The sequence below is a fragment of the Typopeltis vanoorti genome, chromosome 24 (assembly GCF_054136105.1).
Source record: "Typopeltis vanoorti isolate ZY-2024b chromosome 24, IOZ_Tvanoo_1.0, whole genome shotgun sequence".
Lineage (NCBI taxonomy): Eukaryota > Metazoa > Arthropoda > Arachnida > Uropygi > Thelyphonidae > Typopeltis > Typopeltis vanoorti.
Genome location: NC_143572.1, coordinates 3675168 through 3699374, shown reverse-complemented (window position 1 = coordinate 3699374; position 24207 = coordinate 3675168). Strand labels below are relative to the sequence as shown.

The following is a 24207-nucleotide window of genomic DNA, read 5'->3' as shown; positions in this document are numbered from 1 at the left end:
AAACTATCTCGGATGACAGTGATAATATAAAACGAGTTTTGATATGTATATAAAATCAATATCAACAGTCCCTGATTCCGAGCGCGTGATGAAAGGGACAGGAAGATTTGGAGCTTCCCTGGAGAACATTCGAAGTAAATACAATTAACCACTGCTTTGAAATGAAACATGAATAAGCAATATTTATTAATATTCATTAAGCGCCGAAATTCGAAGGAAGCAAAGTTTGTGAACCAACACCAATGTGTGAATTTTTCCATTAAAATATAAAAAAATAACAAAAAAAATAATAAATAATAAAATTTAAATACGTTTCTTTTAAAATAAAAAAATCTATTTAGTCTTAAAACATTTTAAATTTGTTTTCATTATCTCACTGCCCCCTCAACAAAACCTACGGCCCACAGTTTGGGAAGCGCTGTTCTAGGAGATTGAACTCCTACCTCTACTACCTCCCCTCGAAACTGAAGAAAGACCTTTCGCCAAAAAAAATTGCACCTGACAATGTGGTGAAAGATGCAGTTTTAGGCCATTTTGCAGACAAAAGTGCAGACTTTTTTTTTTTCAAGGGCATAGAAATGTTAATTCAAAGACGTGAAAAGTGTGTTGAAGTAAAGGGAGATTATGATGAAAATTGGCACAGCTGTTTGCTTTCTATCACCTCTAAAACTTAGTCGGGCCGGAAGCTTACGGAACCACCCTCCTAATTTCACATAATTTCAGGCCTATTCCTACAGACGTTTCAATTCATTTCGGGTATATTATGATTTGTGATTTATCTAATTAGATATTTCCGTGGTTTGTATTATTTTCATTGATATTTCATTTCATTTCATAGATGTTTAATGTCATTTAGAATATATTGTTGTTATATTAGGATATATTTAGGATTAATCATTTCATGGCGGTAGAAATATATTCAGGAAGATGTTTCGTATCCGATTTATTTATTTGATTTATACTTGTAAGTATTCAGTTAATGTTTTTTTGTTTTTTTGTTTTTGGTTTATTCATTTAGATGTTTCGTGTCATGTGGGATATATTCAGTTGCATATTTCATGTTATTTGTTGCATATTCAGATGTTGTTTCTTGTGATTTGTCTTTAATTGTAATGTCCAAAGATTTAAAGAGACGGAGTAAACACGATAAGCACTACGAACACTCTACTGCTGGCGCAAACTGCATATAAATAAGAGTGGAACTGCGCGACGGACAGTGCCGCATTACGCTAATAGCTCGCATCTCACCATGAGGTGCATATGCTTGCGCGCGTAGCAATGTGGTAAACACGGTGCTGATAGCGTCCTTCGCCCTCCGAACTGCTACAAGATGGATTTTTATTATTTTTTATACAAAATAAGGGAATTGTATAGGATTGTTGATGATAAAATTAAATATTACAAGCAAATATAAATAAATTAATAGATATTATTATTATTATTATTAGTTTGGAATTTGTTGCACACAGCGCAAACAGACAGAATTACAGTACTTAGGTTTGTTAGGGATATTATGTAGTAATTAGAAAAAATTGAATTGCGTGTGTTGTATGCCATTTTAAGTAATAATAGAAGCAGCTTAGTGTATCTTACTGTGAAGAAATAAAATACATCTGCTAACCATCTCATAGGTTACTTGTGGTAAATTCTACTAATCCTCATCCTGTTTTTCTGCTGAATATTTCCAGTTTATTTCTGCAGACTACACATGATGAAAAAGTAATATGGAAGAACAGTTTGAAAAGGGATTACTCGAAAATACAGTTTTGACCTCAGAGAATATGAAACATTTAATTCAGAATGAGAAACACTTCGCATGGAAAGCATCTCAAATTATTATTATTATTATTATTATTATTATTATTCCTCAGATAAGCTCTGCTAAGCTTCGAGGAAGAAAATTATAGACTAGCAAGTATCTGTTATCCACAATTGTAATGTGTTATAAATATTATATCTAATTATTACAGCATCTATGTATGCAATTTATCTGAGACACAAAAAAAAATTATTATTATTATGTATATTCTAAATTCAAAAATTCTGTATAATCTTTATTGTTAATATTAAAAGAATATGTGTTGTCAGTACATAATATAGAGGCAAAAAAGTATTTTTAAAAATTTTAATTGAAATCCAATGTAGAAAATGTAGCACTTTGTGCTGAATTCTGTAAAATTATAAGGTGCAATGTCACACAAGATGTTTATTGTATGTGTAAATATTTTAGCAAATCAATAAATTATTATTATTATTAAAAAAAATATATATATATATATTATTATTTTTGTGTGTGTGTCATATGTAACCAAATGCATGTAATATACGTATCACACGTAAACCAATGTATGTAATGTAAGTATTATATGTAAACAAACGTATGTAATGTACGTATCATATGTAAACAAATGTAACTAATGTATCATATGTAATAAAATGTATATAATAACTGTAACAAAAGTATGCAATGTATAAAAAAAATTATTATTATTACTACGGGCCACTCTAAGGAGTCCTTAGACTTATCGAGGGAGGCCCTAAACATCATGTCCATACAACTATTCGACATTCTCACAGTATCTGTCATACGTTGCTTTGAACTCATTCATTGTCATAGCACCTACAACAGACACTCTGGTAGCTTATTCCACTCATTTACCACTCTAAAAGTAAAGAAACCAGCTCTAACACCATTACTAACCACACTCTTGCCCAGCTTCCAAAGATGTCCCCTAGTCCTCCCACCACAAGTCCTGATCTCAAAAATATCCTCTGAATTAATCCTATAGAAACCCTTCAGTAATTTGAATGTCTTAATCATATCTTTCCCTTTTCCTATCAAATTAATTTCTGCAACTCACAAATCTTCAACCTGTTCTCATAAGGTTCATTCCATAAACCTGCTATCATCTTGGTCACTCGCCTCTGGATCCTCTCAACCTCCTCCCCATCAAGAAGAAACTAGGTGACCAAATCTGGGAACAGTAGTCGATATATTTATATATCGAGAAAAATTGGGGATGCTGCTGTTCCGCAGTGCCTATGCACGAGCCGCCCCTGAGGTGTATATAACATGGTGCGCAGTGTTACTGCTACATTGGATGAAGAGTTAGAGGTTCATGAAAATGAGGTTGAAGAGCTGTTGCATAACTTGGATAAAAATTTGTCTGTAGGGACAGGTGGAATATCAGCCCGTTTGCTAAAGGATTGTTCAGCCAAATTGACTATACTTCTCAGATGTTTGTATAACTTGAGTCTTAGCTCAGGAATGATACCAGAGGAATGGCAGGAATATATGATAGTTCCATTGTACAAGGGTCATGCAAAAACTGACTTGTCTAACTACCAACCTCTCAGTATCTCTGGTGTGGTAGTGAAGATTTTAGAAAGTTGGTAAGAACTCATATACAGAAATGGGCAGACAAACATGCTGTATTCTTCAAGAACACATGTTTGTATAACTTGATAATTTATAACAATGATACGGCCAAGTTGGATAAAAGGAATGGACATGCTATGATAATGTTGGATTTTTCTAAGGCGTTTGATAGGATACTACACAAAAGGCTGTTGCATAAACTGCAGAATATGATATTGGAATTAAATTCTTGACTTGGATCAGGGGAGGGTTGACAGACAAATATGAAAAAGTGGTATACAGTGATATACCCCCACTTTGTACCACTGTGGGTGTGAATCTGCTGATTTAAGGTGACCAGTGGTGTAATTCAGGGTTCAGTTCTTGGACCACTATTGTTTTATCTGTATATTAATGACATCAGGATGGGTCTAACATTAAATGTGCAATTGTTTGCCAATGATGCGAAGATAGGCAGAGCAATCAGGGATGCCACTGATATTCAGCACTTAAAAATGATTCGAATAAGCTGGAAATTTGGATAAATGAAACTGGCTATCAGTTTAATGTTAGTAAGTGTGAAGTTATGCACTTTGGTGCGATGAGATTTCCAGTGGCATATTATATTATTATTATTATTATTATCATCATCATCATTATTCAGGCTTCCATAGAGTCAAAAGACTCATCGCCGGAGGTCCTTCCAAGGAAACACAAAGTCTATCATACCACTCCTTGAACTCATTGACCGTTCTTGCTCTCACCACTCTATCAGGCAATGCATTCCACGATTCAACCACTCTCCATGCAAAGAAACCATTCCTCACAGCTTCCTTTCGTAACTTCCAGGAATGGCCCCCTCGTCGTCACTTCTTCTCACTGTTCCACCAAGCGAAAGAACTCCCCAGTGTCAACCCTGTAACCACCTCTCAACAGTTTAAAAGTCTCCGGTTTCGACCTTTATTGAGGTCTCATCTAGCCTTTGAAGACTGAGTGGGCAGTTCAATCTCCACCAGTTGTCAATCAGAGATAGCTGGCCCATGTCTATCGCTAATTGTGATAGACATGGGCCAGCACACCAATGAAGAAACGGGCAAACAAGTGCTGCCATCTCTTGGTACCTAACCGTAACAGGATATGTTACTGTCTGAAATAATTTGGGTTCTACGGTCGATTTTCTTGAGTTTACGGGACGAAAAACCTGAATTTATTGTAATTGGGAAGCAACTACTCTTCATCGGTTGCCTATGATTTGTGATAGATAATAATTAGCGTTAGCTTATTATAATTATTATAAATTTACAAAACTATAACGGCAGTGATATATCGGCGGTTGATGAAGTTGACAAAAAAAACTTCTGTAAGCTAAAATTTTTGGAAGAATTCTAATTTTTATGGTTGCATATAATTTTCCATGAAATGCCAAGCATTGATTATTATTTTTATTGTTATTATTACTGTACACCGAAAATGTTTTGAATCGATTGATATAGGTAATTTAAAACGTAATTTCTGTATTAGAACATAGATGGCAGCACAATTAAACTTATCGCTCTTCGGGGAATTCTCATGTGATTGACAAGTTAGTTTATAAATAAAAGACGAGTCTTGTGAGCCGATAATGATCATGTGCTTTGCTTTTCGTGAGCAAGGCGCATTTGTAATAGTTCAGTGAATATCTCTCTTGTGTGAGCCTCTAGTGAGTTTGTAAATTCATATTTATTTATTATTATTTTTTTAAATAATATACTCGATTAGTAGCTTATATTTTTTAATTCTTCCCTCATTTGTAATTTACAACGATTGTCAGTTATTAAATGTATGGTGACACAGAATATCCTTATTCTTATTAGTTAGACTTGGTTTCCTTTTGATTGACAGCCTTTTTTTTTATTTGTATTTTTAATTCTGTGTACACTACACATGAAAATAAACTTTGATCCCATTTTTTGATGAAGTGAAAAGTTGAATTCGAAAATTAAATTAAAATTTAATTTATTTTATTATTGTTATTATTTATTATTTATTATTATGGACAACTCCAAGGAGCCCTCAGACTCATCGAGGGAGGCCATAACCATTATATCAAGAACAACCTATTCGACATTCGCACAGTATCTATCATACTTTGTTTTGAATTCATTTACATTCATGGCACCCAAAACAAACTCTGGCAGCTTATTACACTGATTCGCCACTCTCCAAGTAAAAAACCTAGTTCTAACATCCTTGCTAACTACACTCTTGCTGAGTTTCCATAGATGGCCTTTAGTTCTCCCATCACCAGACATGTTCTGAAAAATTTCCTCTGAATTAATCTTGTAAAAATCCTTCAGTAATTTGAATGTCTCAATTATATCACCCCTTTTCTGCCTATCTAAATGTATTCCGTCTATTTAATGTAAAAAAGTTTTCATTTTAAGTTACCGTTGTTTGTTATATGCAACTGAAACTCACATGAAACTGATAACTTCAGATTCATTTTAAGTAGTCTGTTCTTAATAGTAAAATTGTTAAGTTAATATGCTAGTGAAGAAGTCCGTAGTGGATGAAAAAAAAAAAAAAACCTCTTTGGTCTCTACACCAGGGTTCTCAGTTTCTGCTTTGGGCTAATATGTTATATGATTCTAGTCTTTTGGTGTGATTTTTCATTTAAAAATTTAAAGCTTTGAGAGGATTCACATGAATCCTTTATCTTATCTTAACCCATGACACACAGTGTTAGGGTTTCCAACTTTTCATAGCTGAGATTGACTTATTTATTTTATGTACTAATTCATGGCCATTCATGGCTACCTTTTCCTCGAGTCTTTGAAATTATACAAATAACAAAAAAAAAAAGTTTACGAAATTACTAAAATACACTGGCTTGGTTGGCCGAGCAGTTTGGTGTATCCGCTCGCCAGCCAAAAGGCTGCGGGCTCGAATCCTGCCATGAACATGGATGTTTGTGATTGTCTGTGGAAATACTAGTGGTGGTGATGGGCGGAAGGCGGCATAGGTGTAGTTGCAGTTGATGGATTGAGTTGTGGAGACAGAGTTGTAGAGTAGGTGCCCTCCCTCGAGGTGTTGCGTAAGAATAATAATAATAAAAATGGTAGATCTGGTGGTAAGGCTTATACATTGACCATTCATAGCTGTGTTTTTTAAGGAAATTACAGTGTAGTTTAATTAATACTTCCTATATTTTGGCAAAGTCAAATTGCTGAAAACACAGGTAAGTGATGGAGACCAATACAGGTGGTGTTTTTTTTTTTTTTTTTAATTTATATTTGAAACTGTCAATTAATGTTATTAGTTTGAAGTTTCAATAATGAAATGAATTGATATCAGATAAGGTGATTCAGAACAATATAGAAACGTGAATTATTTAATTGCAGGAGTTTATAATACTTTGTGTTATTTTAATGTTTGTTTATAATTGCTAACTGTTTCCTAGAACCTTCTACACCCTCCCAAAAAAGGTATAAAATGATGATGATCTGGACTTGGTTTTTGTCAATATTACTTCTACCTATGGTATTCTCATTGTCACCAAATAATGCATCAGTTACCTATGATTCCATTTCTGGGAAGTTTTCTGTCCACAGCAATAAGGCTGAGGATTGTGTGGCATGGGCCACTTTTACAGATGCAATATTCACAACAGGGTAAGCCATATACTAATTTTTAAATATATACACTGTGTTGCCAAAACTGTCTGGACAGCAATTGTTTGGATTTCCTGTTGCTACAGCATTGTTGTCATTAGGAGGGCCTCCTTTTGCTGCTATTACAGCCATTCCTTTCAGGGTAGACTCTCCACTAAATTCTGGTAAACTACTACCGGAATTCATTTCAATTCCTCCTGAAATATGACAAACAACTGATGTGTGTTAGTTGGGCGAGTAGGTCTAGCATGTGACCAGCCCAAAGCCCCAAAGGGTTGGGCTTTGGGCTGGTCACATGCCAGACCTACTCAGGTCAGCTTAGTTCTTCCACCACCATGTCTTCAAACCACGGAGCTAGGATCCTTGCTTTGTGAGCAGGTGCATTATTGTGTGGATACAAGAAAGGGCCTATTCCAAACTGTTGCTGCAATATGGAAAGAACTGGATTGTCCAAAGTGTAATGGTAGGCATCAGCATTTCAAGATCAGACACAGAAACCAATGGACCCAGTCAAAACCAGGATAAACGGCACCAGACCATTATGCTATCCCCTACAAGTTTCATGGGGGCGATACAAGACATTCTTGTATCGTTCACCATATCTAGACACATCTATCAAATTGTGATTCATTGCTCCATTGGACCCTCTTCCATTAATCTGCAGTCCAGTAATGGTGTTCGCACCGTTACATTCCACCATTCCAGATGACGCCAGGCATTGGCAGGTTTAATCAAGGGCTTGTGAGCCACAGTATGATTGAAACCCAAGAGGAAACATCTCCCAGCAAATAGTTCTGTTACTGGCATCTGTTTCAGAGCTCATGCAAAAGTCATTTGCAATAGTTGCTAAGCCTGACTGATGGTTTACTATGACAACACTTGAGAGTTTGCTGGTCCGGATTTGCTATTTTCTTGGGCGTACCAGTTCAGGGGAGGAGTTTGGCAGTTCCATCACATTTCCACTTCACATTACCCTCATTGACAGTAGACCAGGACATGTGCAGTGTAGCAGAAATCTCTTGGACCAAACTTGTTAGCACCGACTATCATACCACATTCGAATGGACTCAGTTCTTTTTGTCTGTTCATCCAGATGGCAAAGAATGTCTACATTGCTAATGTTTATAAGCAGTATATATAAGCATACTCTAATGCCTATGATTATAGTGCAGATGTGTATCTGTGCCATACGGATGAAGCAACATATGCCCACACACTTTTGGCAACATAATTTATGTACAGATTCGTATTAAATATACTATATTTAATTATAATTACATGCTTATCCCAAACATAAATCTTGCATGTGGCAAAATATTTTATTACTTGATAGTACTGTTGGTTATTGTTGTTTTTCATATCTATTTGTAGATCTCATCCATGAGATTTATTGCTATCACCAACATTTTGAACCTGTATGATTTCCTTTGTTTGTTGATTGACTTTCTCAGATCAGTAAGGAAGAATATCATCATCATCAAATTCCTGCCATGTACCCTCAAGGGGTGTACAGGATATGACAGTACTACATGAAAAAATTACATTATTACTAACTTCCTATCTACAATTTTCCTCCAAATCAGTCTGTTACTTGTCAAGACTCCAACATTATCAGATCTTATATTTATATCGTCTAAGGCACTTTGTACCGTATCAATCCACCTATATCTTGGTCTTCCTCTGGGTCGTTTTCCTGCCAACCTGGCAGAGAACACTTGTTTTGTTAATCTTTCCTCTCCCATTCTATTTAAGTGACCATACCACCTGAGATTAGCTCTGCAAACGCATTCCTGGATGCTGACAATGTCAAGTTCTTTCCTAATATCCTCATTTTTAATATGATATTGCCATTGATGCCATCTGTTCACACCTCTAATCTTTCTCAGGACTCTCATATCTGCGGTCTCTAGTCTTTGGTCAAGTGTTTTACTTCTGACCCAGCTCTCAGATCCATAAGTTAAAACTGGTTTGAACACTATCTTGTATACAGCTAATTTAGTGTTCCGACTAATTTCTTTCTTATTCCATATGAATTTATTCAATTGACTCCCCACCATACCAGCTTTGCTGATTCTGTTGTCTATTTCTATATTTAATTCACCATCTTCAGTAAAAATCGTGCCTAGGTAGCTGAAATGTTTTACTTGTTCCACAGGTTCTCCATTCACAACACAGTTGACATTTTCAATGATTCTGCCTATTTTCATTGTCTTTGTCTTTTTATTGCTGACCTTCATACCATATCTATTACGACAGCTATTCAATTTAGTCAGAGAATCTTGCAGACTTGTAGCGGATTTATGTAGAAGTATAACATCATCCGCATAAAGCAAAGAGCTGACATTAACATCTCCAATTTTGATATCAGGTTTAATACCACTTTCTTTCATAATGTGATCCATATAGATAATGAATAACAGAGGGGATAATGTACATCCTTGTCTCACACCAGATTTAACATTAAACCATCTTCCTATACTTCCTTCAATTCTAACTGCTGACTTACAACTCAAATAAAGACTAAGTATTGCTTGATATAATGCCCCATTGACACCATATAACTGCAGCAAATTGAATAGCTTCTCTCTTGGCACCTTGTCATATGCCTTTTCCAAATTGACAAAACTTAAATACAGATCTTTGTTGTATTCCCATGCTTTCTCGACTATTTGTCGTGAAGTGAAGATCTGATCCTGACAGCCTCTATTTGGCCTGAATCCAGCTTGTTCTTCACCAAGCTTTTCTTCCACAATTCTTCTGAACCGTTTCTCAAGTATACTTGCATAGATCTTGCCAGGAACACTCAGTAGGGAAATACCTCTGTAATTCTCACATTCAGTTTTATTTCCCTTTTTATATATGGGTACTATGAGATTTCTACTCCAATCATCGGGAATTTGTCCCTCTGTCCAGGCCTTCAGAACTTGCAGTGCAGCCACTGTAAGACTTTTATACCACCATACTTCAGCATTTCTGGTCGAATATCATCTATTCCTGCTGCCTTTCCACATTTCAAGCCTTTAATGGCTTTTTCTACTTCAAGTATGGATATGTATTCCTGACTGCATGCCTGGTCAGTTTTTTTTATCACTGTGCTGTCATCACTGCTTGTTTCATTTAGCAGTTTTTCAAAGTAATTACTCCATACTTGAAGGATATCTTTTTCTCCTGTTTTCATGTCACCTTTATCATCTCTAACTCCTTTTACAGCACTCTTTCCTCCATTCCTAAGCTTCTTCAACAACCTCCAGAATATTTTGCCACCTTCTTGATATTTATTTTCTATATTCTTGCCAAAGTCCTCCCATGATTTTTGTTTAGCTAGTTTTACACAGTGTTTAGCATTCTTGCATTTGTCTCTGTATTCTCTAAGAGCACAAGCTGACTTATTTGCCAGGAACTTTTGATATGCTTTCTTCTTTTCCTTCACTGCTTCTTTAACTTCCTGTGTCCACCAGGGAGTTCTGATTTTTTTTATCCTTGCACACAACCTCACCACATGCCTCTCTGGCAGAATCAATCAATGTTTTCTTCAGAGTTTGCTACTGAATCTCCAAGGTTTGATTCCTGTTCTCAAACTCTTTCATTTTCTTTTCAATAATCTTTCTGTATTTTAGTCTACAGTTCACATCTGAGAGCTGCTCAACTTTTATTCGCTTTAAAACTTTCTTACATGTTATTCTTTTCAATATGAAATTCAATTTTATCCTGCTCAAGACTAAATAGTGATCACTTCCAATTTCAAATCCTCTGTACACTCTGGTGTCCTGCACCAGGGAGAAAACATCACTATCAACATTAACATAGTCAATGAGGCTTTTCTTATTCCTGGCCTCTTCTCTCCATGTGAATTTGTGCACATTTTTATGTTGGAACATGGTGTTAGTAATAACCAGTCCATGTCCTGAGCAGAAATCTAACAGATATTTGCCATTATTATTAGCTTTGCTCTTTTCTCCAAATTTTCCCAAAATATTTTTGTATGTCTCACAATCATTTCCTACTCTGCTATTTAGATCCCCAACAAGGACCAGTTTTTCCTTTTTCATTGTGTCAGTTGCTTTTTCTAAAGCCTCAAAAAATTCCTCCACTTCTACCTTAGTAGAACCTTCTGTGGGACCATAGGCACAAATAAGTCTCATTGTCCAGTTCCCCATTCTCATATTTGCCCACATTACTCTACTTGAGACTGACTGCCATTCAAGAAGATTAGCCTCGTATTTTGTGTTGAATACTATGGCTACTCCTTCTTTTCCTTGATTGTCATTGCCTGAATATAACATTTTGTATTTATTGCTCAGAAAGATCTCACCAGTTTTGGTCTTTTTTGTTTCAGTCACCCCTATTATGTCGATCTGGTACTTATCTAATTCCTCAGCTCCATTTCTTTGCCATTCAGGCTTCTTACGTTGATAGTACCGATCTTTAACTCTGGTGATGTTTAGTTGGGGTGTGTTTTCAGATTTGTTCCAGTAGCTGACTTTTCGCTGTTCACCCTGGTTCCCTGGTGAAAACAACGGGGCCTTGTTTAACCGGGCGACGCCCCAGCCGGCATGAAATTTTGTCATGTTGTACCATCATTTTTTATTTTGGTTTAACCAATAAGAATACAATTTGGTAGGCTAAATCCCAAATTGCGAGCCCATCCTCGTTCGTTCAGTATCCAAGTAGATACCCAACAGGGTGCACCACGAGAAGGTGAGGATTGGACATTAGGTCAGAAGCCCTGGTTGGTTCTCCGCATTCCTTTAAAGGCTATGTGGAGGTCTCCTCTCAGTTATACAGCTTTGACCCTTAAGCACCCCTAAGGAAGAATAAAATTCATTAATTTCATACTATTGTATAACATTTTAACTGTTTTGTTAAAATTTTGTTTAATGTTAAATTATAAAGAATGAAAGAATTTTTTTTAAAATTAAATATCATTTACAGTAATTTTTAAAATTAAATTTACTGTAATTTGTTTTATTTATTCTTTTATATATCCATCCCACACACTAGCATTTCAGACCTATTTTGCCTACACACAAATGCTGTGTGTAGGAAAAAGTTAGCTGAAAAACAACTTAATGATTTTTTTCTTGACATGCTGAAGATTGTGATTATTGGGGAGAATCTTTCTGAGGAAGGCTGCTCAAGAGAACGGATGCTGATGAAATGAAAGAGAAAGAAGAAAAACAAATTTGACTGGTTTGCAATTAGACTGCAAAAAGATGTTAGGCAGATAGTACTCATGTTGAGAGTTTATTTTGCCCTTGGTTAGACTATAATAAGTTTAGTTTAATCCTTTATCCAAGTGTGAGCAAACAAAGTTTGTACCTGAAAGTATCCTCAGGACTGGGGTAAGGTGGTACAACACCGGGCCACTTGTTGCAGAGGTGAGAAAGCTCTCATCACTGAAAGACTTCCACTGAATAGACCTCAATAAAAGTCGAAACTGGTATGGGTAGTAGCCCTTGCCTTAATGCATAGCATTACACATATCTGCAAGGAGATGTGCTTTACATTATGGTAGATACTGAGATAGGAGTGATGAGAGCTTTCTCCACCTTTGAAATGAGTTGCCTGGTGTTGTACTACCTTACCCCAGTCCTGAAGATACTTTCAGGTGCAAACTTTGTTTGCTCAAACTTGGATAAAGGATTAAACTTAACTTAAGATAGTACTCATGTTTTAACAGGGGCCCCATTTTTCCACAGGGAATATGCCAGTTTAGTGGAGCATTGAAGTATCTGTATAAAAAAACATGAAGCTGAAACAAATTATCTGAGAGATAGTGGATAAAAGTGAGTCAGTGAGAAAGGGAGGATCATTAGTAAGCTAAACTAACGTCTGGGTAGCATCAAGAATTTTTTGGGAGATTTTTAGTGCACAATCCTAAACATGTAAACAATATTCTAAAGTTGGACAGATTTGGAATTTTTACAAGGTTATTAGTGGAATGGTGAAAAGTAAGAGTTACTTTTCACCATTCCAGCTACTCTGACTTTTTACCAAAAAAATCTGGCATACTCTTAAGCAGAAAGAGGATGCCAGATTTTTTTTAGAATGGGGATGCTATTGATATGATATTTGCCAAGAAAGGCTAGAGGTAAATGTCTGTCCAAAAAAGAATGAACTGATCTCGTCTAGAGTTTTGTATTATTTGTATAATCTAACACAAAATATTTTATTACCGATTTCCAATCCAAATTGCTCTGTTACTTGTTAGGTCTCCGATTTGATCAGAACTGGAGAAAGACCTTGAGCTTTCTCAGAATCTTTCCTGAGAAAGATTTTGACTCTGTTTTGTTAAACATTTGTATAAATTTTTGCTTAAATTAATTTAAATTAATTTGTATAAATATTTGTTAACAAAAGGGGTGTCGGTTTAATGCAGCAAAATATAAGGTCTTCAGGTTTGGGATATATCGATGGGATGCTGCATACTCTGTTGAAGGAGCTATACTGGAGGAAGTAGGGGAGACAAGAGATCTGGGGTTGGTGATTGATAGAAACTTGAAATTCAGGGGACATATCACAAAGGTGGTGAAGGTTACACAGAGGATTGCTGCAATAATGAGAAGGATGCTGACCTGCAGAGATAAGAGTTATCATTCTGTTGTATAAGACCCTGATCAGACCACACTTAGACTGTTATTCTCAGATTTGGTCTCCAGGATTTGAAGGGGATAAATTAACTGTGGAAAGGGTACAAAGATGGATAACAAAGATGGTTTCAGGACTGTACAATGTTATTTATGAGGATCGGCTGAGGGAATGTAGACTGCAGAGTTTGGTGGATAGAAGAAGGAGAGGTGATATGATTGAGACTTTTAAACTGTTGAGAGGTGTTACATAATTGATTGACACTGGGGAGTTCTTTCGCTTGGTTGAATTGTGAGCAAGAGGGTGAGGAGTGGTATCTTTTCATGGAGGATAGTTGAACCATGGAATGCATTGCCTGATAGAGTGGTGAGAGCAAGAACAGTCACTGAGTTTAAGGAGTGGTATAATAGACTTTGTGTTTCCTAGGAGGGACCTCCTGCGATGAGTCTTTTTACTCCATGGAGGCCTGAATAATAATGATGATTTGTTTTTGTTAGTCTTCAATCTCCCATTCTTATATTAAGTTACCATAATATCTTGATTAGCAATGCCTATACATTCTTGAATATTAATACTGTCCGAGGTGTTTTCTGATATCTTTAATATGGTTCTACCATTGATCATTCCATTAATTTAGAATGCCCATTCTTTAGTCTTAAATATTTTATTTCTAACCCAACTCTCAGATCTAAAAGTTAAGTGATTTGAACACTGTCTTGTATACTACTAGTTTAGTGTTTTGGCTAATTTCTCTTTTTCATATAAATTTATTGAAAGCTTCATATCAAATCAGCTTTGTTCTCTTTGTATATTCTCTTAGTTGGATTTGATTTGCCATCTTCACTAAGATGGCAAATCAAATCCAGAGCCATGCTTAAATAGTTAAAATGTTTAATGTTCTTCAGCAATATGTTTTAATGGTAGTGTCAGACCATAAATTCATCTTAATTGATATGATTATATAGTTTTTTTGGCTTCTGCTAGGAGGTTTGCTCTTTCAGTATTTAAAGAATCTTCATTTTATAAGTTACCATGTTGTGAGTTTGTCTTTTGTGTGTGTGTGTACACACACAAAGATAATAATACAAAAAAAAAAGATAATAAATAATTATGTAATTTCAAAAATCAGCATAGATGTTGAAATTTTATATTATCTCAAAACAGTAATAAAGTCTATAAATCTTATAAAGTGAGGCATATCTTTATATTTTAATTTTGAATATGATATTTACTATTTAAAATATTAATTTTGATTCATTTGTAACTTTTTAATCTCATAATTTTTCCTTTTATATCAGATGTATATCCTGTTCAAATCACTGAGTGTTCTGGACCCTTGCCATGGTCAGGGTTCAACTTCTGCTTTCCACCTTTCATTCTGGTACTAGTGTGACAGTGACATCACTCAAAGATAAAGCATCTTTGGGAGCAGACCACTTGGTATCGATTTTCTCCTCCAAATTCTGCCTTTTGCAATACCAAGAACAAGCTGCTCCATGCCTTCTATTTTTTTTTATCAGAAAGAAATCTGAAGAATCCTAAATAGTGTGGACATCAACAAGTCTTCTAGAGTTGATGATATCCTCTATTTGTGCTAAAAATGTGGGCTAGAATTAACACACGTCATCTTTCAGTCTTTTCTATTTCTCTTCCATCTACCATACAGTTTCAAAATATTCTTATATTATTCAGTCCATTGGGGAGGGAAAAAAAATCATCATACATTGTCTCATTATTTATCCATTTCTCTTGATGCTAACTACTCAGTCTGGTTGGCCAAGTGGTTAGCATATCCACTTTGCAATTAACAGACTGCAGGTTTGAATATCCCTCCCCCTCTCCATGGACATGGATGTTTGAAATTCATCTCCCACCTAAAGATAATCACATTATTTGGTGTGAGACCACCCTGTTTATTGGAGACTGAATGGCTTGAAAAAGTTCTGTTTGGTTTCTAGAGCAGGGTTTCCAGACTATGTAAAAAAATAGCATTTAAAAAAAAAGATTAATAATAAAACATTTCTTAGTCTGTCCATGGCAGTATGACTGTACTATAAGTTTACAAAAAAAAAAAAAAAGCTGCTACTCTCAGCCTGCAGCAGACTTGACTCCTAGCCATCACTACTCATCTTTGAATACAAGTCTTGGGATGATTGAAGATAACTCATATTGTCATTCTTAACATTTTCAGGGTATTTGATTATTAGATCTGTTAGAGAAACTTGTTCATCACACTAGCATCTTATAGAACACCCTCTATTCTTTGCAGTTCAATCACTAGCTCTCTCTGGTTCTTTCAATCTGCATGGTAATTGACTTCCTATCCTCAGATTTTTCCACCATTGCTATAGTATGCTGGAACTTTGATTTTGTTCACTCTGTTCTTTCTGTATATAAATGATTTTCTCACTGACCTCAAATTCTTTCCATAGCTTTACTAATGACAGTATACTTCATTCCTTTTCTTCACCAAACTTTGTAGTGTACAGTCATATGAAGCCTCAGTATCTTCTATAATCAGTGCATGTTTTAAACTCTGATCTCCATACCACTCTTCAGTAAGTGAGTATTACCTTAAAATGATCTCACTTCATATCCCTTAATGATGTTGATAATCAAATCTCCAAACCAGATGAGATTTCTCTTCTTGGGCTTTATAGAAGATTTCTCTTCTATAATACTAATTTAAAGCTCTAGTTTTTCTGGCATAACATCTCAGTCATACCTTCTTCAACCTCTGAAAAACTAGGTGTATAATCTTCTGCTGAAGACACTACTATTTCTCACCTGTACAACTACTGGCACTGTATAAATGCCAAATCTACTCAATTATGGATTGGGGTGATGTATAAAAAAAGTTCTCTATGAATGTTTGATGCTGCTATTATTACATAGGCATCTCCATGGAGTCCATAGACTCATCAGTCCTAAACATTTCACAAACCACTAACCAACATTTGCACACTACCTGTCATACCTCTTTGAACTCATTCACCGACAAAACACTCGCAACCAACTCTGACAACCGTTCTACTTGTTGACTTGTTAATATTTGCTCTCCAAGTAAAATATGTTATCCTCACCCTTGATGATCTCTCCTCAATTTTTAGGGACGATCTCTAGTTTGTCCCCCATTAGTCATATACTGAAAAAGTTCCTGTGTATCAATCTTACAAAATCCTTTATGCTTCTGTCATATATTCAATTTTCATTTATAAACCAAACAATAAATTAAACGAGGACCGCAGTAATTAATTTTAACGAAATAAAAGTACAGATATTTTGTACTGAAAATAACAGTACATCATCAAGCAAATCAAACAAATGGGAATACAAGGTACGTATAGCAGTTGGTGGTTTACCAATTAAAAACTGTTGCAGCATTCTAGAAATTAATGTTAATAAATAATATTATTAATGCAACTGTATTGCATTAACAACAGTATGAAATTAATGAATTTTATTCTTCCTTACTGATTTGAGAAAGTCAAGTCAATTAACAGAGGAAATCATACAGGTTCAAAATGTTGGTGATAGCAATAAATCTCATGGATGATATCTACAAATTGGTATGAAAAACAATAATAACCAACAGCGCTGTCATTATACTGTGTGTCGATATTAATAAATAATATTTTATGCTAGAAATTAATATTATTAAAAACTATTTTTGATGGTTACTTATTTTATGTAACTATCCAAAATAGTTTTTAATAATACTATTTATTAATATTAATTTCTAACATGTGGCAACAGTTTTTAATTTTTAAACCACCGACAACTGTATGTACCTTGTATTCCCATTTCTTTGATTTGCTTGTTTCTATGCACTGATGATGTACTGTTATTTTCAGTACAAAGTATCTGTACTTTCATTTCATTAAAGTTAATTACATGGTTATTGTGTAATTTATTGTTTATAGTCATGCCACAGATACCTTTTTAAAGATTAGATACATCAACCAAATTTTGTATCCCACAAATCTTCCGTCTGCATAACGAGCATTCTGCATACCTACCATCTCGATCACTCACCTCTGGATTCCCTCCACCACTCCATCTTCTCCATGAAGCTCAGGTAACCAGATCTGTACACATCAATAATCCAAAAACAACTGAATCAAGGCCTTATAAAGAGGTATAATAACATTCTTATCTCTGCTAATCAGTGTGTGTGTGTGTGTGTGTGTGTGTGTCCTTCAATAACCAGGTAATCCTATGAGCTCCTTTACACACTTTGATCTTATTCCATAAATTCTTATGAAATAAGAGAGACATTGAAATAAATAGCATAGATTATTATTTTGCTGTAAATTGATTCAGTTCATGTTTTCAGTGTTAGCAACCATGAAGAATTTAACTCTTTTTTTTTAATATAATTTAAACTATCAGATTAAGTGATTGTTATATCAGTAGCGGTCAGTTTTCATCAGTGTTAAAAGCTGGACTTAATTCATGTCATCTGATATTTAATCAGGAACATAGCAAAGACTCTCCTCTGAGAGAATCAAATTTTCATTTTGTAAAAAAGACAAACACAACTATTGATAAACAGTCTCAACTTTATCTCCCATGGCCAAATCATCATAAAAAAAAAGTAACTTTTGAACAGAGGAAATTGTAGAGGCTGTGAAAGAAGAGATCTGATATAGTTTAGAAGAATCTTAATATTATTATCACAGCATTATTTGCTCATTAATAGTTCAACACCAAAAATCCATTTCTATGAATTATTTTATGGATTTATAATATAATGTAACAGAACTGTGTAGGTATATAAATTTCTATAACTGATTTTTTTTTTTTTTAATGCGTAGATGGTCCTTTTTGGAAGTGTGGACAAATAAAAGTTATCCAGATTCTATTCAAGTATATGCTGCAGGTTTAGTAGAGGGACACTTAACTGCTGATCTTATTCAAAAGAACTGGAATAACCAAGCTAAAGGGTATTGCAAAGGAGAGAAAGCATACTGTGAACGTTTGAAAAAGTTTCTCTCAGTTAATTTGAATTTTATGATTTCTAATATTAACAAGTTTAGAAATGTCTCTTCTTATTGGCACCAAGTAAGTCTTTAAGAATTAAGTTTTTAATATATATTTCTCAAATTAATCTCTAGTGAAGTAAATAATTTGTTTTGGTGGCATTGATATAAAATCAATCACACACAAGATAGGCTGCAAAGCCTTGTGTAGATAAATGGTCAAGAAGAAAGGATGAATGTTTGTTTGTTTTTTTTAAACAAGTGAAAGTTGTAGTCAAGGAAAAACTGTGTGGAAGACTTTATCAGAGCATACAAGTAAGGGTATGAAAGAGAGGATGAGGAGTTGGTTCAGTATGTTTGGAGCTGGACAATAGATGTTGATCAGCAGCTGTTCATGGGTTTGAGGAGTAAGTGAAGGATTGGTGTTGGCCAGCTCAATAGAACAATAACCATAAAAATACCTGTAAAAGAGATACAAAGTGGAAAGACTGAGATTGTGACTGGAATGAGTCCGTGAGAGACTTAATCAAATGACTCTCTTCTGTACAGCATCAGACATTTCAGAGACTTTTGGTGCACCACCCAACAGTGCTGCACCCAGAGGGGGGCAGGAGGCCCTCGCCCCCTCCAAAGAAAAAGAAAAAAACTACGCAGTTTTCCAAAAATATTTTCCTAATTAAAATTCATTTTTTTTATTTATGTTGTGTCGTGTCTTCTATTTCTATACTACTAATGAATTAGCAATCATTGCAGATGCTTAGTCATAGATTGTATGCGATGCATAGTGTGTATTCTCAAATCGTCTACTCAACTCCCCCCCCCCACACAAGATTAAATCCTGAGTGTGCTACTGCCACCCAATATTTAGGATAATATTCTGAATTAGGATAAATTTGGGATTTATACAGTTTAGAAATTGTACTAGTAAGAAATAATGTCTTAAGCAGACAGAGATGCTTAGTTAGTTTTTGGATTCAGAGCAGGCTATGGACCAGATGTGTTTATGCAAAGAGAGGCTGGAGGCATTAGTCAGGCAAGGGAGAGATATCTGATCTTGTTTGGAGATCTGGGTATTATCAAAGGTGAGGGGAGGTGAAGTGTGGTCTTTCTTGTGTAGAATAAAGGTGTAGAAAGAAGTTAACAATGTCGTCCTTGATGAAAGTTTATTTTTCACTTGGTTAGAGTATAATAAAATTAGTTTAATCCTTTATCCAAGTGTAAACAAACAAAGTTTGCACCTGAAAGTATCTTCAGGACTGGGGTAAGGTGGTATAACACCAGGGCAACTCCTTGCAAAGGTGGAGCAAGCTACCAACATTCCCAATGGGAGATACTGAGATAGGAATGTTGGTAGCTTGCTCCACCTTTGCAAGGAGTTGTCCTGGTGTTGTACCACCTTACCCCAGTCCTGAAGATACTTTCAGGTGCAAACTTTGTTTGCTTACACTTGGATAAAGGATTAAACTAATTTTATTAATGTTGTCCTTGTCCCACTGAAATTTCAGCATTAAGACATTGATTATGGAAGATCTTGTAATTTGGGATATATCTGAACTCTGCAAAGTTTGTCAAATGAAAGGGAGGATGAATGGAATATGCTGTTATCAGTAAAACTAGTATTTCAGGAGAGTGATAAATCATTTATGAATAGGAGAAAGAGCATGGATGAAAGTACAGGTAACCCTCATATAACGCGGATGTTAGATTCCATAGAAATGTCACGTTATATAAATCGCATTATACAAGACTTAGATCACATAGAAAAAGTAGGGTTAGGTTCCAAAATCTTTTTTTTTTTAAATTATATAAACAACAATGACATACCCAACAAAAACAATATTTTTATTAATTCAGGTAATTCATGTAAGTTAAGAAAACATAAGCTATGATACAAACATGTAGTATAAAACTATAAAAATTACAAATTGTACATAAGTTTCATTGCACATAATGCATAAATGTTTTAGAAACAATAAAATAAATGGCATATTTTAATCGTCATCACTGTCTTCAGGAATAACATTTCGTAGATGTTCTTTAAGTGGCCAGAGGTCGTCACCACTTGAAATCTCTTGGACATCATTTGTATAATTCTCATTGCATACTTCGGCTGGTTTAGTCATCAAGAAGTCAGTAATAAGACTTTGCTTTCCACTATGTTGCAATTTTTTATTAAGTTCATAATATGGCGCTAAACATATACCCAATTGTCTCGTGAATTTCCCTGAGCACTCCATTGAGAGATCATTATCCGTAAAATAACTTCCTAACTTTCTTGCTGAGTCCAATCCTTAAGAGTTGTAATTCCTTAATGGACAGAGAAATAATTTTTACACAATTCAATATTGAAAACTCTTTCCACGCTTGAGGCAGTGTCATGTTTCGATTAGATTCCATTTTTTCCAAAATTAATTGAAATGTTCGCCGAATATAATATGACTTAAATGTTGATATTATTCCTTGGTCGAATGGTTGAATAAGTGAAGTAGTATTAGGCGGCAAAAAAGTTATTTCAATATTTGGATGGCTTAAATTTGTTGGGTGGCCTGGGGTGTTATCGAAAATTAGTAGAATTTTGAAGTCCATATTCTTTTTCTTTGTGTAACTTTCTACATTGGGTACAAAACACTTGAAAAATCAATTTTCAAACATGCTAGCTGTAACCCATGCCTTTTTTTTGGTCCACCAATAAACAGGTAGGGTGTACTAATCGAGCCCATTCATCGCACAAGGATTTGCAGATCGGTTAATAAACATTGGTTTTGTCATGTAATCACCTGATGCATTACTACAAAACAGTAGAGTAATTCTATCTTTGGAAACTTTGAATCCAGGAGCTGATTCTTTCATTTTTCGAAATATAGGTGCGTTTCGGCATTTTTTCCAATATAACCCAGATTCATCTGCATTGAACACCTGGTCTGCACTGTAACCACCTTCTTTAATGATTTTTAAAAGTTCTGCTGGGTATTTCCAGGCAGCTTCAACGTCTGCTGATGCTAAGATTGAGATTATACAAAGAAAACTGCTTTTTATAGTTTTCGAACCAACCTTTACTGGCACAAAATCCACGCTGAGAGATATCTTCTGAAGAATCTCGATCAAGTTCTTTTAAATGTTTATAAACTTTGAGAGCTTTTTTACTTAAGGTGTCCATCCAAAGGAATCTTCTATTGAGTGCAATCTTCTATCTAAATCATTAGAGATTTCTCCATTTTTTCTATTAGAATATCGCAAACACAAGCAATGCGCTTTGCACTTACCGTTGACCCAGCAATAACACTTTCTGGGATTTTATGTTCATTTTGTTTGATTGTTTGAATTGTTGAATCATTTAAATTCAGAGCACTTGCAACAACTCCCGGTTTTTCTCAAATTTTCAACCAATCCAAGATTTTAATTTTTTCTTCGAGAGAAATGAATTTCCTCTTCAATGTTGTTTTTTTCCCTTTCGTTGTAGTTTTAGTAGCCATTACAATAAAAATAAAATTTTACATAAAAAAAAAAAAAAAGCATTACATATGTATGTAACTCAGCAGAAAATAAACTGCTCAGCTTGAGAATAACACACTTAGGATTTTAAATTATTTAAATGCGCTTTCCTGGCAGAAAGGCATGGCAATGATTTACAGGTGAATTATACAAGTTGATTTTTTTAATTGTTACAATACGTACAAGCCGAATTTTGTTTACACAAGACAGCAGCTATAAAGACGTGCATATGATTGGTGTGGTATTAACAAAAGATCGTGACCCAAAGACAAAAGAAACCGACAAGTGTTGAGTTGAAATGCTAATTCTCTTCAATCGACGTCCATAACATCCGAAACTAGAATAACAACATTCACAACAGGGTATCATTTATCGTTCCATGAACTTCCGATTACTGACTGGCTCAACTCACACAAACGTTTCAACCCATGGTTGAATTTTATGGCTTCTTGGCAGGCGAACACACACATTCATTATATGGCATTTTCGATTCTTGGTAGCCTTTTATTTTAAGTTAGCCTTTGTGATCTGTCATAATGACATCATCAAATTCCTGCCATGTACCCTCTGTCTACAATTCCTATCAACACTTTTCCTCCAATCAGTCTGTTATCAAGAATCCAACATTATCAGATCTTGTATTTCTATCGTCTAAGGCACTTTGTACTGTATCAATCTACCTATATCTTGATCTTCCTCTTAGTCGTTTTGCTGCAAACATGGAAGAGAACACTTGTTTTGCTAATCTTTCTTCACCCATTCTGTTTAAGTGACCATACCACCTGAGATTAGCTCTGCTAATGCATTCCTACATGCTGACAATGTCAAGTTCTTTCTTAATATTCGTTTTTTATATGATATTGCCATTGATGCCATCTGTTCACACCTCTAATCTTTCTCAGGACTCTCATATCTGCGGTCTCTAGTCTTTGGTCACGTGTTTTACTTCTGTCCCAGCTCTCAGATCCATAAGTTAAAACTGGTTTGAACACTGTCTTGTATACAGCTAATTTAGTGTTCCGACTAATTTCTCTCTTATTCCATATGAATTTATTCAATTGACTTCCCACCATACTTAAAATCGTGCCTAAGTAGCTGAAATGTTTTACTTGTTCCACAGGTTCTCCATTCACAACACAGTTTACATTTTCAACGATTCTGCCTATTTTCATTGTCTTTTTCTTTATTGCTGACCTTCATACCATATCTATTACAACAGTTATTCAATTTAGTCGGAGAATCTTGCAGACTTGTAGCGGATTTATTTAGAAGTATAACGTCATCCGCAAAAAGCAAAGAGCTGACATTAACATCTCCAATTTTGATATCATGTTTAATACCACTTTCCTTCATAATGTGATCCATATAGATAATGAATAACAGAGGGGATAATGTACATCCTTGTCTCACACCAGATTTGACATTAAACCATCTTCCTGTACTTCCTTCAATTCTAACTGCTGACTTACAACTCAAATAAAGACTAAGTATTGCCTGATATAATGCCCCATTGACACCATATAACTGCCATGTTTTGAATAACTTCTCTCTTGGCACCATGTCGTATGCCTTTTCCAGATTGACAAAACTTAAATACAGATCTTTGTTATATGCCCATGCTTTCTCGACTATTTGTCGTAAAGTGAAGATCTGAACTTGACAGCCTCTATTTTGCCTGAATCCAGCTTGTTCTTCACCAAGCTTTTCTTCCACAATTCTTCTCAATCGTTTCTCAAGTATACTTGCATAGATCTTGCCAGGAACACTTAAAAAAGGGAAATAAAACATTCAGTTTTATTTCCCTTTTTTATATATGGGTACTATGAGAACTCTACTCCAATCATCGGGAATTCGTCCCTCTGTCCAGGCCTTCTGAACTATGCAGTGCAGCCACCGTAAGACTTTTATACCACCATACTTCAGCATTTCTGGTCGAATATCATCTACTCCTGCTGCCTTTCCACACTTTAAGCCTTTGATGGCTTTTTCTACTTCAAGTATGGATATGTATTCCTGACTGCATGCCTGGTCAATGTTTTTTACCACCGTGCTGTCATCTCTGCTTGTTTCATTTAGCAGTTTTTCAAAGTAATTACTCAATACTTTAACGATATCTTTTTCTTCCATTTTCATGTCA

General features: G+C 35.1%; 1 protein-coding gene across 1 annotated transcript in view; it reads left to right on the top strand.

Moving 5' to 3' along the window:
- The first annotated feature begins 4952 nt into the window (after positions 1-4952).
- Positions 4953-24207, top strand: part of lama (phospholipase B domain containing lamina ancestor) — a 131150-nt gene continuing 111895 nt past the window's right edge. The window contains exons 1-3 of the mRNA XM_090414012.1: positions 4953-5057; positions 6798-7008; positions 18414-18660. Of these exons, the coding sequence (XP_090270138.1) occupies positions 6830-7008; positions 18414-18660 (426 nt within the window). The 5' untranslated portion in view covers positions 4953-5057; positions 6798-6829. The remainder of the gene's footprint in view (positions 5058-6797; positions 7009-18413; positions 18661-24207) is intronic.